This window comes from Notolepis coatsorum (genome assembly GCF_963971535.1).
Source record: "Notolepis coatsorum genome assembly, chromosome: 9".
Taxonomy (NCBI): Eukaryota; Metazoa; Chordata; class Actinopteri; order Aulopiformes; family Paralepididae; genus Notolepis; species Notolepis coatsorum.
Window position 1 is genome coordinate 132,662,075 of NC_140173.1, and position 14,978 is coordinate 132,677,052.

The 14,978-nt window shown below is 44.6% G+C and overlaps 1 protein-coding gene across 5 annotated transcripts in view; it reads right to left on the reverse strand.

The window, feature by feature from the left end:
* The window catches only part of cep170aa (centrosomal protein 170Aa), a 132,234-nt gene that overhangs the window by 31,424 nt on the left and 85,832 nt on the right, over nt 1-14,978 (reverse strand). For all 5 annotated transcript variants that reach the window (XM_084322123.1, XM_084322126.1, XM_084322124.1 and 2 more), the window contains exons 11-12: nt 4,451-4,822; nt 1,420-1,730 (exon numbers count right to left, since the gene is read on the reverse strand). In XM_084322123.1, the coding sequence (XP_084178249.1) occupies nt 1,420-1,730; nt 4,451-4,822 (683 nt within the window). The remainder of the gene's footprint in view (nt 1-1,419; nt 1,731-4,450; nt 4,823-14,978) is intronic.

A 14,978-nucleotide genomic window follows, 5' to 3' on the forward strand; every position in this document is an offset into this window, starting at 1 on the left:
GATGCATAATGTCGTGCAGAGATAGAAAAAAAATTGCTTTTCAACAGAGAGGCTGTGATATTAATCATTATGACACTTCATTGTATCTAACTATAAAAGAATGAATCTCTGTCTGTCTGTGTGTGTGCGTGCATGTCTCTCCTTCGCATATCTCGAGAATCAGATCGGCTTCACGCTCGGTGGGTGTTTTGCTGAAGACCCAAGGAGGGGGGGAGGGGTTTGGTGTCGAATTTGGCCAGATTGTGGCGCTATAGTGTGTGTGTCTGTCTGTCCTTCTCATATCTCAAAAAACGTTCATCAGATCGGCTTCAGGACTGTGAGGACCCAGGGCTGTCCGGTGTCGAATTTAGTGTGTAATTTGGCCAGATCGTGGTGCTATATAACAACAAACCTTACATTTAGGTTTGACAGGCGTATTTCTGAGGACCCGAGGAAGTGCAGTGTCGAGTGTGAAGTTGATCGGGTGAGCGATTCTCGAGAACACTGTGAGTGGCCATACCGCGAGTCTCCACAATGCTGCAAGCAACACTTCTGGGGGGCCTGCGTTCTGAACAGCCAATTGCTTCCGAATGGCCACATCATGAATTCACAAGCAATTAGCCCGTTCCAAAAATGTACGGCCATGCCCCCAAACAGGGACTGCACTAGTAAAAAAAAACATAAAAGAAAAAGACTATCTCCCTCTCTCTCACCCTCTCATTCTCTTCCTTCTCTCTTTCGTTCCCTATAGGATATAAATTGTCTAGGTCTATAGGATAGAATCCTGAATTGCTATCTAGTCGACTGCTATCTATTATTTAAGCAGCAGACAAAAGAGAAAGTCAGCGCCTCCATTACTGTGGCTGTTTCTCTTCTGGCATCTGATTAAAGCAGGCTGGACCCAGGCGGGTCACAGAGAACAGTATTCTCAATGGCGTTTTAATATTCGCCAAAATGCTTGATTGTGATTGGTCAATAGCGCTCGGTTGCCCCTGACGGCGGTCAGTTATTTCTCGATAACTGACCGCTGTCATGGGCAACGCGCAATAATGACCGCTGATACGGGTAACAGAGCGCTATTGACCAATCACAATCAAGCATTTTGGTCGCAGTCACGAAAGCTAAGCTCAGCATATGCACAGCTGCACTCATCAGTGCAATCAGACCACACACCTGCCGGCTGTCGGCGATGACAGAGGAGCCACAGAACAACTGCGTCTGCATTTGATCTCGTCTTGTCGATGGTGTAAAATGAATTAGGTATATTGTTATAGTAAGTTAGCCATGTAATAAGCGGGATAATGTATAGCTATACTCAGTCATTGTCGCAAAATAATTGACCTTCACTGCGTTTATATTCCAGAACTCCGTATCGGTCAATTATTTTGCGACAATGACCTCGTAGCTATACATTATCCCTTACATAATCATCAACCGTACCTTATCGATCATACGCCGAGCCTCCTCTTCCTCCGGGTTCCTCTTCTCCAGCTCGATGGTGTAGGTCCCCTTGTCACTCTGGTCGTCCTCCACTTCTCCCCCGGCCGTCCCGGCTCCCCTCCCCACAGCCGAAGCCTCTTCGCTGGGGCCGCTGGGGCCGCTGGGGCTGCTGGGGCTGCCCGTTTGAAGCCCCGTGCTGGCCACCGAGCTCCGGCCGATGCTGGGGTCCTCCGACCGCTGCTTGAGGAGAACACGGGCGGCCGTGGGAGCGCCCGCCGCCACCGTGGCTGATATGGGTGCGGGGCCTCTACCTGTAGAGAGAGTGGAACGGACAGTGAGCAGAGGGATGCGGGGAACTAACCTAAAATTCTCAATTCACAATGTAAAAGTAGTTTAACTAGACCCAAAACTACATTCCAAAATGTATATACAGTATGAATATACATGTAGGTAAATGTACGAATAGCAACAACTGAACTGAAAGAGTTATGTGTGGGTGTGTTTGATTTGCATTGAATTTAGGTCTACCGCCCCAACTACGGCAACATTAATTACTAGTGTTAAACTAGTAATTGAACTGCATGTAGTGAACTGCTAAAGGGCTAGATCCACAAAGAATGGATTGCATGGAGCAAGTTGCACCCTTACTTACAATTCATTATGAATTGAAAATGGGGGACCCTGATGTAAACAAGACGAAATAACAATTGTGTGTATTGAGCCGTACTGTATTGTACCCATTCTGCAATCTGTTAATAAAATTTTCATTCAATCAATCACTGTGCAGATTGATTGATTGAATGAACGTTTTATTAACAGATTGCAGAATGGGTACAATACAGTACGGCTCAATACACACAATTGTTAAGGGGATGCAGACCAGAGAAAGACTTTCGTCTTGTTTACATCAGGGTCCCCCATTTTCAATTAATAATGAATTGTAAATAAGGGTGCAACTTGCTCCGTGCAATCCATTCTTTGTGGATCTAGCCCTAAGTGTTGTAGCAACGAATCATCACTTTAGCAGAAGAGCTGGTTTGAACGTTTACTTTAGTATCTTCTGATATTGTTCTGATATATGGTCCTCATCCTATTTGGTGAAGGTGCACAAGTTCAATGATTTAGACCACTCTCACCACGACACCACCCAGAGATCACTCTCACCACGACACCACCCAGAGATCACTCTCACCATGACACCACCCAGAGATCACTCTCACCACGACACCACCCAGAGATCACTCTCACCACGACACCACCCAGAGATCACTCTCACCACGACACCACCTGGCAGAGACCACTCTCACCACGACACCACCCAGAGATCACTCTCACCACGACACCACCCAGAGATCACTCTCACCACGACACCACCCAGAGATCACTCTCACCACGACACCACCCAGAGATCACTCTCACCACGACACCACCCGGAGATCACTCTCACCACGACACCACCCAGAGACCACTCTCACCACGACACCACCCAGAGATCACTCTCACCACGACACCACCCAGAGATCACTCTCACCACGACACCACCCAGAGATCACTCTCACCATGACACCACCCAGAGATCACTCTCACCACGACACCACCCAGAGATCACTCTCACCACGACACCACCCAGAGATCACTCTCACCACGACACCACCCAGAGATCACTCTCACCACGACACCACCCAGAGATCACTCTCACCACGACACCACCCAGAGATCACTCTCACCACGACACCACCCAGAGATCACTCTCACCACGACACCACCCAGAGATCACTCTCACCACGACACCACCCAGAGATCACTCTCACCACGACACCACCCAGAGATCACTCTCACCACGACACCACCTGGCAGAGACCACTCTCACCACGACACCACCTGGCAGAGACCACTCTCACCACGACACCACCCAGAGATCACTCTCACCACGACACCACCCAGAGATCACTCTCACCACCCAGAGATCACTCTCACCACGACACCACCCAGAGATCACTCTCACCATGACACCACCCAGAGACCACTCTCACCATGACACCACCCAGAGACCACTCTCACCACGACACCACCCAGAGATCACTCTCACCACGACACCACCCAGAGATCACTCTCACCACGACACCACCCAGAGATCACTCTCACCACGACACCACCTGGCAGAGACCACTCTCACCACGACACCACCCAGAGATCACTCACCACCCAGAGATCACTCTCACCATGACACCACCCAGAGATCACTCTCACCACGACACCACCCAGAGATCACTCTCACCATGACACCACCCAGAGATCACTCTCACCACGACACCACCCAGAGACCACTCTCACCACGACACCACCCAGAGACCACTCTCACCACGACACCACCCAGAGACCACTCTCACCACGACACCACCCAGAGACCACTCTCACCACGACACCACCCAGAGACCACTCTCACCACGACACCACCCAGAGACCACTCTCACCACGACACCACCCAGAGATCACTCTCACCACGACACCACCCAGAGATCACTCTCACCACGACACCACCCAGAGATCACTCTCACCACGACACCACCCAGAGATCACTCTCACCACGACACCACCCAGAGACCACTCTCACCACGACACCACCCAGAGATCACTCTCACCATGACACCACCCAGAGATCACTCTCACCACGACACCACCCAGAGACCACTCTCACCACGACACCACCCAGAGATCACTCTCACCACGACACCACCTGGCAGAGACCACTCTCACCACGACACCACCTGGCAGAGACCACTCTCACCACGACACCACCCAGAGATCACTCTCACCACGACACCACCCAGAGATCACTCTCACCACGACACCACCCAGAGACCACTCTCACCACGACACCACCCAGAGATCACACCGCCATTTAGATCTTCTATATTTCCACACAGATAAATTGCAATGCGGCTGATTTACAAACGCAGTACATCACCTGTGCAGCTACAATGTTACGTTATGTAATACGGTAACATGGATGGTGTTCAAGTCGTGTCACCTGAGTCTGAGACCGTGTGGATGGTTGCAGAGGTGGAGATGCTGAACACTTTGGGGTGGGAGGGGGGCTGGGGGCACAGTCCCTCCCCGCCAGCCCCCGCCCCCAGCAGTGGTGCAGTCTGGGAAAACGAGTAGGATCTGCGCTTGCGGTGGTTCTCCTCGTCGTAGAACTCGATCATGAAGGCGGTGCGGGGGACGGCCCCCCCGGCTGCGGCAGCACAGGTTACGGCGACCGTGCCGGCTCCACCCCCTCCGCCCCCCGTCTGTCCGTGAGCGACTCTCAGACGCTCCTCGAGGGCGTGGCGGCGGCTGGCGAAGCGCAGGCCCGGCCCATTCTCCGAGTCGCTCTGGGTGCCATCCTCATGCTTGCTGCCTGTAAGATCAGTCAGAGAGAGAGAGAGAGAGGTTTAGGTTTAGGTTTATTTTATTTGTTCAAGGGGGACAGTGTACATTAATAAAACATTTTACAAATGTAAATGCACCCAATTTTAGCCAAAAGGCTAATTTCCATTGGCAGTCCCCCTGCCAGAAGGTACAGGCTAAAATCCTGTGTAAAAAAAAGGGTTAGCAATAAAAACAGAATAAAATCAAGAGAGAGAGAGAGAGAGAGAGAGAGAGAGAGAGAGAGAGAGAGAGACAGAGAGAGGGAGAGAGAGAGAGAGAGAGAGAGAGAGAGAGAGCATGGTTGAGTTACTCTGTAGATATTGAGGATAGGGCAGAAGGTATTAGGCGATGCTGTATCAGAAAATGTCCCCAATGACACCAACAATTTCTTTACAATATAGCTGTAGTTTTAACCCTACATGGAGGGTTACATTTACATTGGCATTTAACAGTTGCTGATGCTCCTATCTAAGTGTATACTGTGTGTGTATATATATATATACTAGCAAAGGACACCAAAAGCACAGCTGGATCACACTGGATCCACAGAATTACAGTGCTGCCAATTACTTTTTATCTCTAAGCCTCAATGAATCTAAAAAGAAATCACATTATTTGTGCATGCAGAAAACACCAAAAGCAAATGACTTTTGTTAAAAAAAGAATCATCCAAGGAACTTTGAACTGTGACCTCAATCTAACCTCCCCCCCCCCCCCCCCTCCCCCCTTACCTGCCAATAAGAGCCCTTAAACGCACAGCGAGCCAGCTTGTCTACACGGCGTTACCGCTGTATGTCTACGCTTCCATCACAGACAGTCTCTTAGTGGAGTTAGCCTCCTAGTGCTGTGCAACGGGCAGACAGCGTGCCACACTAATCCAGACATGCCACCCACAATGACGCTGGGTCTACCTCCCCCTCCACTGGCAGAGAGAGGAGAGGAGAGGGGGATGGGAGGAGGAGGAGGAGGAGTGGGATGAGAAAAGAAAGTAGGAGGCTGGAGGAGAGAGGAGGGGGAGGCTTAGGGGGAGCAAAGAAGTGGAGAGGAGTGGGGGGAATGAGAGAGGTGGAAGTAGTGGGAAAAGAGAGAGGGGTGGTTGAGAGGCAAGGAGTGGGAGAGGAAGAAAGAGGAGAAGGGGGGCATGGGGGAGGGCATTCTTTATGATGGAGGCTCAGGAACAAGCTACGCCACTGGATCTGACAGCTAGGCCCACACACACACACACACACACACGCACACACACGCACGCGCGCACACACACACACACACACACACACACACACACACACACACACACACACGCACACACACACACACTCAGTCAGTCAGTCAGCCCTAGTGAAACATTCTGCCACTCAGGGTAACAGAGACACACACTATTGCTGCTGGCCCAGTGGATGCTACTGTAGCACTAGACTAGAGCCTACTGCCAGTGTGTGGATATGAGATTAATAGAGCAGGACGTGGGTTCCAGTCTCAGGCCAAACCAAACCACCATACATATCTCTACTTTCTTTTTCTCTCCTCACCGTTCACTGTCTGATGAGGACAAATACATTTCATTTTACCCACAATGCATCAAATTAAAAGAAAGAAAGAAAAAAGAAAGAAAGAAAGAAAGAAAGAAAGAAAGAAAGAAAGAAAGAAAGAAAGAAAGAAAGAAAGAAAGAAAGAAAGAAAGAAAGAAAGAAAGAAAGAAAGAAAGAAAGAAAGAAAGAAAGAAAGAAAGAAAGAAAGAAAGAAAGAAATGTAGGAAGCCACTAGTGGCACACCACTCCAGGATCTGCCTCCTAACGATGGAGTCAAGCAGAGACAACTGATTCCAGCTCTAATTTACCGCAATTTGCAAAAACGAGCTGCTAGTAACTTAACCATCAATGCATTAGGAAAGGGCTTCTACTCATCACCAGCCACGTTATTGAGAAAACAGTTAATAACAGTTCTTAACACTAACTCTAAACCAGTTCCTTATCTGAGACCCTTTTTCATTATGTTTAATAGGCCCTATTTCCAAATGACTAACAGGCTTACTTGGGAAAACCTTCGTCCAAGTATAATAATAATATAATAATGCAGGACCTGCTCAGAGGTCTTTAATTGGCATGCAATTATCCTCAACACACGCACACACACCGGAACACACACGCATGCATTGTCTCTGTAGGCTCGCCGATGCGATTCGTCTCTGCGATTAACCAATCCCGTCGTCCTTCCCCCCCAAGGGCAGCCGGGAGCAGACAGGCGTCAACGTGAGCCGCGCCAGGGGACCAATCCAAGTGCTCCTGTCCGTCTTCGTCAAAGACGCCACAGCGTTAGCGATCTGTTGTTGTGCATGTTTTTCCATTGGGTTTATCTTATCGGGGGGGAAACCCTTGAGAGCACGGGGAGAACATGCAAACTCCACACAGAAAGGCCTGGGAGATACCCCACCTGGGTACCTGGCATCATGGAAACCTGGTCCCCAAGGGGGAATCGAACCCTGGACCTTCTTGCTGTGAGGCGACAGTGTTAACCACTACACCACCGTGCCGCAGTAGCACGATTAAATGATCAAAGCTATGATTAAATACTGTTACTGTACCTTTACCTTAACCATTACAGTCACTGTGCCTTTACCTTAACCATTACAGTCACTGTGCCTTTACTTTAACCATTACATTTACTGTACTTTTACTTTAACCATTACAGTTACTGTGCCTTTACTTTAACCATTACATTTACTGTGCCTTTACCTTAACCATTACAGTTACTGTGCCTTTACTTTAACCATTACATTTACTGTGCCTTTACCTTAACCATTACAGTTACTGTGTCTTTACTTTAACCATTATAGTTACTGTACCTTTACTATTACAGTTACTGTGCCTTTACCTTAACCATTACAGTTACTGCACATGATTAACCTACCTCTAATTCTAAACATACCCTAAACCAAACTCTTAACCCTCAAATGGTCTATTTTAAAGTCAGGGCCGGACAAAATGTCTTTATCTTTCTACCTTTGTGGGGACATGTGGTCCTCACAGGGATATAAGTACAAGAGCACACACACACACACACACACACACACACACACACACACACACACACACACACACACACACACACACACACACACACACACACACACACACACACACACACACACACACAAATACAACGCAGCGCACAATGCAGAGGGAGAGGACAGAGTGGAGAAACAGGCGATGTCATGTGACATGGACGGGTCATGAACGGGCGTTGAACCCATGACATCACATGGATGGTACACTACATGCGGTTAGTCCTCTGGATTGTCTGGGATACACCCACAATGTAATAAATTCATTCCCAAGTTAGAGTGTCAGATTCTCACTGAAGCCCCATAGCTAGTAGTTAGTTTGGAACTAGAAAGATACCACATTTGGTGTTTAGGGTGTCAACCTTTTTGATGGATGATTTTGTCTGTTTTCCAGCTCATCCAGCGATCGACTCAGAGAGACCCCTTGAGATTTACCATTTGACCAAAAAGACATGGTTGCCCACCTCTGGTTTAGGGGAATATCGAGACTTGTTTTTCACATGAAGTCATTCATTACTAAGATAAGTAGTCAAAACAACATGCTATCAAGCCGACAAACTGAAATGATACGCAGTGGGAATGGTTGTATATGTCCTGAAAAAATTTACGTTACTGTTTTGAAATGGAAATATCAACTTTATTGTTAGTTTATCACGTTAGTTTCAACCTGGAAGCACGAAATTGGCACCACACTAGATTTCCTTTCAAATTGCAGATTGGTAAATTAAAATATTACAGAGTTGTAGAGGCACTGAAGAGCTTTTTATTATTAAAGGACCATACCAGTCTGATTTTGACTTCTCGTCATTGCCACTTGCCAGGGGTAGTCCCTGACATTAACACATTTTGTGTGCATGTATGTACAAAGTGCATGACATATTTTGGTAAATCTCAGTCTACCTTCCACACTGCCATTGATGTTTAAAAGATGTGGAAATATGGGGTGGGTGAAACTAGTAATGTTACTGTATTACTCTACTGCAAGCCATTCAAATTTGTAAAGCAACTGGGAGCACCCAGGAGATAATAACAAGCGCACCCAACTGAATAACTGGAAGTTTGAAGTGCTGGGCTTGTAGTAAATGGACAGCATGTATATAGTGCCATTTCTTTATATTCATTCAAAGCACTTACAACGTATGCCTCACATTCACTCACAGATCCTTAAACCAACAGCAGAGGCTGCCATGCAAGGTGCCAACCTGCTCATCAGGAGCAGTTAGGGATCATACCAGGAACCTTCCTGTGCCCCACAGTAGTAGAATGTTAGAGAAAGGCTGAGCTACATGAATGAATGAATGAATGAATGAATGAATGAATGAATGAATGAATGAATGAATGAATGAATGGATGAATGAATGAATTAATGATATTACCATCCAAATGGCCCATCCCACATGGGATTACATGACACACAATTACAACAACATTTAAGTGTCTTCACGGTCACTCAGCATAATAATAATAATAATAATAATAATAATAATAATAATAATAATAATAATAATAATAATAATAATAATAATAATAATAATAATAATAATAATAATAATAATAATAATAATAATAATAATAATAATAATAATAATGATAATGATAATGATAATAATAATAATGATAATGATAATAATAACAGACTTTAGGTGATGTTGTATTGTGATAACGACCTATTCATTTGTTATCTCGATATAACAAAGTCCGTTTTCTTGTGATATATAATATAGCAACTTTATAATATAATATAATAATCAAGATCTTCACTGTTTATCTTATCAAACAGACCCTTTCTTTGAACACGATACAGTGGACAGTATAAAACAAAATTTATTAAATTTAGCCGATCCTGTTCTTCAGTGCCAACACAACGTCCAGTTTCCAAATGTAAAGGCAATATTCCAGACATAATCTGGGCATGCAGAGATCTTTTCCTCTTGGGCAGTTTATATTTCACCTAATTCTCAATACTGAGTTTTGGCTTACTCCAGATCTCAACAGTCCTGTTGAAACTGCTGGAAAACAGCCTCCTTAATCCTGCCAATATTAACTTCATCTTTCTTCAAGTTCTCTGAAATAATATGTGAATAATCCTGCCTAAGGGCCACAAATATGCATATCCTAACATATGCCTAGCAGCGTTCAAGTCTCATGGAGTATTTTAAACATCAATGGCAGTGTGAATGGTGTTTAGTAATTCGGCTTAGATCAGCACACACCATTACATATATATTCACCATATCTGATGATGATGATGATGATGATGATGATGAATAGTTAATTTTCTGTCTTTGTTTACAGATCAATCAGAAACACACTTGTGTTTAAAAAAAAATATTTACATATTCAAAGTAAGCTCACACACAAAATCCAAACTCAATGACCGAAAAAAGGAATAGGCTGAAACACATGCTTATTTTTGCCTATCCTTTACAATTCTTAAAAACTAAATATACTTTAATATAAGAAAGAAAAACTTAAAATATGCTGCAAGATATACAAAAATTTTAAAGAGAAAAAAAACAAAACAAATGTTTGATGTTTTACTTAAAACTGTACTCCTGAATTATTTGATCCTTTAAGGCCTTTTTAAATCTCCCCTGAGAAGTACGCAACTTCAACCCGTCACTAAGACTATTCCACAATTTAACTCCCAAAATTGAAACACATCTAGCTTTTACATTAGTTCTTACCTTTTTACATGTTTTAAGAATACACAACCCTCTTAAATTATACTTTCCTTCTCTTGGTTGAAAGATACATTGAATACAAACTGGTAGGTTCTTACTCTTAGCACGAAAAATTATCTCCAAGGTTTTTATGTACACCATATCTACACATTTTAATGTGCAGGACTATGAATAATGGATTTGTCGATTCAAGGTAACTAGTTTCAAGTTCAAGTTTCAAGTGTCTTTATTAGTTGTCATACAGAAATACAGAATACTTTGCATGAAATGCTTCTTTCTGTTTTGCTCCTGAGAGTGTACTAGCTAGTACGTAAACAAGTGTAAACAACAAAATGTTCAATATACCTATATGCAGTATATGTACAGTATATACAGTGCAGGTACAGTACAGTGTAGAAATTGTGAGAGGTATAGCTTAGCTTGTGGTGCCACCTTGTGGTGGTGAGGTGCAATGAGGTGCAATGAGGTGCAATAAGGAATGAGATTGATTTCCTTACCAATAAATATAAAGTGTGTTAGTGTCTAAAGTGGTAAAGTGGGTGCTGCAGTGTGTTGTTTAACAAACTAGCTTTGTTTATTATTCTAATAGCTCTTTTCTGTAGTTTAATAATAGGATCTATATTTGTTTTATAAACATTCCCCCAGACCTCAACACAATATGAGTGTTGGCACAACAAGTGAAAAATACAATATATGCAAACATTTCTGATTTAACAGCTCCCTTGTTTTGTACAGATTTGGCTAATTTACCTTTGATATATTGTATATGTGGCTTCCAACAGAGTTTGTGATCTATAATCACACCTAAGAATTTTGTTTCATATACTCTTTCAATTTCGGTTCCATTTAAATTCTGTTTAATTTCACAGTCGGTAGGAACACCACCAAATACCAAACATTTAGTTTTGTTTTCATTAAGAGACAACTTATTCCTATCAAACCATTTCTTTAACTTTATCAATTCCCTTTCTACTGTTTTCAATCATTATTTTATGTCCTCCCCTGAACAAAGTAAATTAGTATCATCAGCAAAATATTCGATACTGTAAAAATATCATTTAAATAAATCTATGAACACAAAAAAACACACACACAAACACGCACACACACACACACACACACACACACACACACACACACACACACGCACACACACAAACAGCTCTTTCATGCTCTATCCTGCAAACAAAAGACCAATTGGGAGACCACAACATAACACAACACAACACAACAGAAGTGTCTGTGATTGTCCAGAGCTTTGCCCTGCTTGCACTGCCATGACTCACACTCTGACCTCTGCCACACACACACACACACACACACATACACTCACCAATACAAAATAACACACACCCGCGTGCACATACACACACGACGTACACACACACACAATGCATCAGTACACAAAAATATACTACTATAACACAGACATATGGTACATAGAGAAAAACACTGCAGAACACAAGCAGAAATTCTCACACACTGCATCAACACAACGAAGACACAAGCAGAAACATTTACACACACACGCACACACACACACACACACACACACACACACACACACACACACACACACACACACACACACACACACACACACAAACACACCAGTGTAAACAACACATGTAACCCTTGTTCTGTATATCTTGCCACAGGCCTTCAACATTGGCCGATTACAAATTTTGATGATTACACACATTTCTAGGTAAAACACAAAATCTACAAGACACAACGATCTGATGGAAATACCTTAGTATTTCAGAATAATCTAGAAGAACACGTAATCGACTTACAACAACAATCACAGTACATCACTGCCAGTGGACACAGCTCAACAAGACAAAAGCCCACTGTGTTCCTACTGCAGTATATTCATAATATCCAGTGTAAAGTACAGACACAGTGTGACGGGTCCCCATAGCAACAAGGAGGAATACTCACCTGATAGGCTGGATATCAAAAGCTTAGAGGATAGACAGCCTCTGCTTCCCTCCTCTCAATTCCTACTCATCTCTCTCTCTCTCTCTCTCTCTCTCTCTCTCTCTCTCTCTCTCTCTCTCTCTCTCTCTCTCTCTCTCTCTCTCTCTCTCTCCCCCTCCCTTGCTGCTGACACACCCCAACCTGAATCTCACTCACCTTTTTCACACACGCTGCATTTCTGTGCTGCAGATCAGGGCCGAGCATGTTTCGAACACACACGCAAAACGCACGCACGCACGCCGCACAGCTGCCGCGCATACACACGCTCCCCGAATCAGCACTGAAGCGACTCTACTACCCCCCATAACACACACACACACACACACACAGTCACAAATAAACACACACACTCAAACTGTTTGCAGCAACTCCAGAGTGTAGCCTCGCATAGAGTCTCTCTCTCTCTCATCTGGCTTGGTTTCTAACTATATTCACAGTTGTACAAAAAGCAAACACAAAAAGAAACACTCCCTCCTCCTCCTTCTCCATCCCTCCCTCCCTCTCTTTCTCCTTCCACCGCAGACAAGTCTCTCCTCTCTTCTTCCTTATTCTCACAACGCTCTCTCTCTCTCTCCCTCTCCCTCTCTCTCACACACTCAACATGACAGTACAGCCTCTCTCTTCCACTCTCTTCCTCTCCACTCATCTCATCTCTCTTAATCAAGTTCAAGTTCCGGTTCATTTGTCCACATACAAACTGTACATGACATGTACTCTGCAGAAGAAGTTAAATAGAGCAGTAGAGCAGTACTGCTCAGTAAAAAAAAAAAAAAAAAAACCTTAAATAGAATAACAGTACAAACATAATAAGAAATTTAAATAAGAATTTGAAAGATTTAGATATATTTACTGATATAGACAGATAGAGATACAGCATATACATCTTACCTGCTTCGTGTTTCTATCCAGATGTCCACCAGAGACAATACTCTCTCACTTCTCTCTCTCTCTCCATCCTACGCTCTCCCACTCCTTCCCTCTCTCCCCTTTCTCTCTCACAGTTACACCCTCATGTTATTTATCTCTCTCTCTATCTCCCTCCCTCCATCTCCCTCTCTCTCTCTCTCCCTCTCTAATCCTCTATTGGTCTCTCTCTACTAAACTCAAGCTACAGTTCAATACTTTCTGGTTTTTCTCTCTCTTCTCTAACTGCTGAAGAATCCAGCATTGGCACAGGAGTCCAGGCCAGCATAGCTCAGAAGCCACACCTAAAACTAGAAATACTACTATACACTGTACAGTCAGTCAGCCAGCTAACCAGTCATTAAGTCAGCCAGCCAGCTAACCAGTCAGTCAATCAGCAAGTAGGCTAAGTCAGCAGGTCAGCCAGCTAGTCAGGCAAAAACTAAATCAGCCAGCTCCACTTTGAAACAGCCAGTCAGCAAGTAAGCATAGTAACTCTTCCCCAGCAGTAATGAATTAATGGTAAATGGCTGCTTTTTTATATAACGCTTTACAATTTGTTACTCACATTTTTACCCATTCACTGACTCACATTCACACACCGACGGCGGAGGCAACCATGGAATCAAACCGGGAACCTCCGGATTGCCAGGCGACTGCTCTACCTCCCGAGCCACTGTCGAATTAGCGTTCCTAATAATGGTTCTCCATTATCAGCCCCTCCCCCAACACCACCTGCCATCACACATCATGAATTACCGGCCACATTTTCATTAATACACTTCCAGCAAGAGGGCCTAGCCTACCCTACCAAGCTCACTCTCTGCCTATACACAGCGTGTAGCAGCCTAACCTGCCGTCTAGTCCACTCCCACAACAGCAGTTCTCTTGGCAGAAACAGCCCACTCAGCAGTTGGCAGCTTGAAGGTGGAGTGAACAAAGACACACACAGAGGCATGTACTGTATGTTCAGCACAATGGTCAACCTTACCCCAAAGATGCATCGCAAGGACACACACACACACAAGCAGATAACAAGGAAGACAATCTAACCAGCTTGTCTCCGACCTAACCCTGTAATAATTGGTGTGTTCTTGGTGGTATTCTATGGGAGTGATAGGTAGGTAGGTAGGTAGGTAGGTAGGTAGGTAGGTAGGTAGGTAGGTAGGTAGGTAGGTAGGTAGGTAGGTAGGCAGGCAGGCAGGCAGGCAGGCAGGCAGGCAGGTAGGTAGGTAGGTAGGTAGGTAGGTAGGTAGGTAGGTAGGTAGGTAGGTAGGTAGGTAGGTAGGTAGGTAGGTAGGTAGGTAGGTAGGTAGGTAGGTAGGTAGGTAGGTAGGTAGGTGTAGCAGTGTGTAGCAGTGTGTAGCAGTGTGTAGCAGTGTGTGGCAGGAGCCTACTGTGCCAGTGTGAGATCATACTAAGCCATGTCTGTGGCTGTCAGAGCAGGAGAGAGCTAACTGTTCCTGACTGCTAGCTGCTATAATCCTCTGGGTTGAATTAACTCCCTGCTGCTA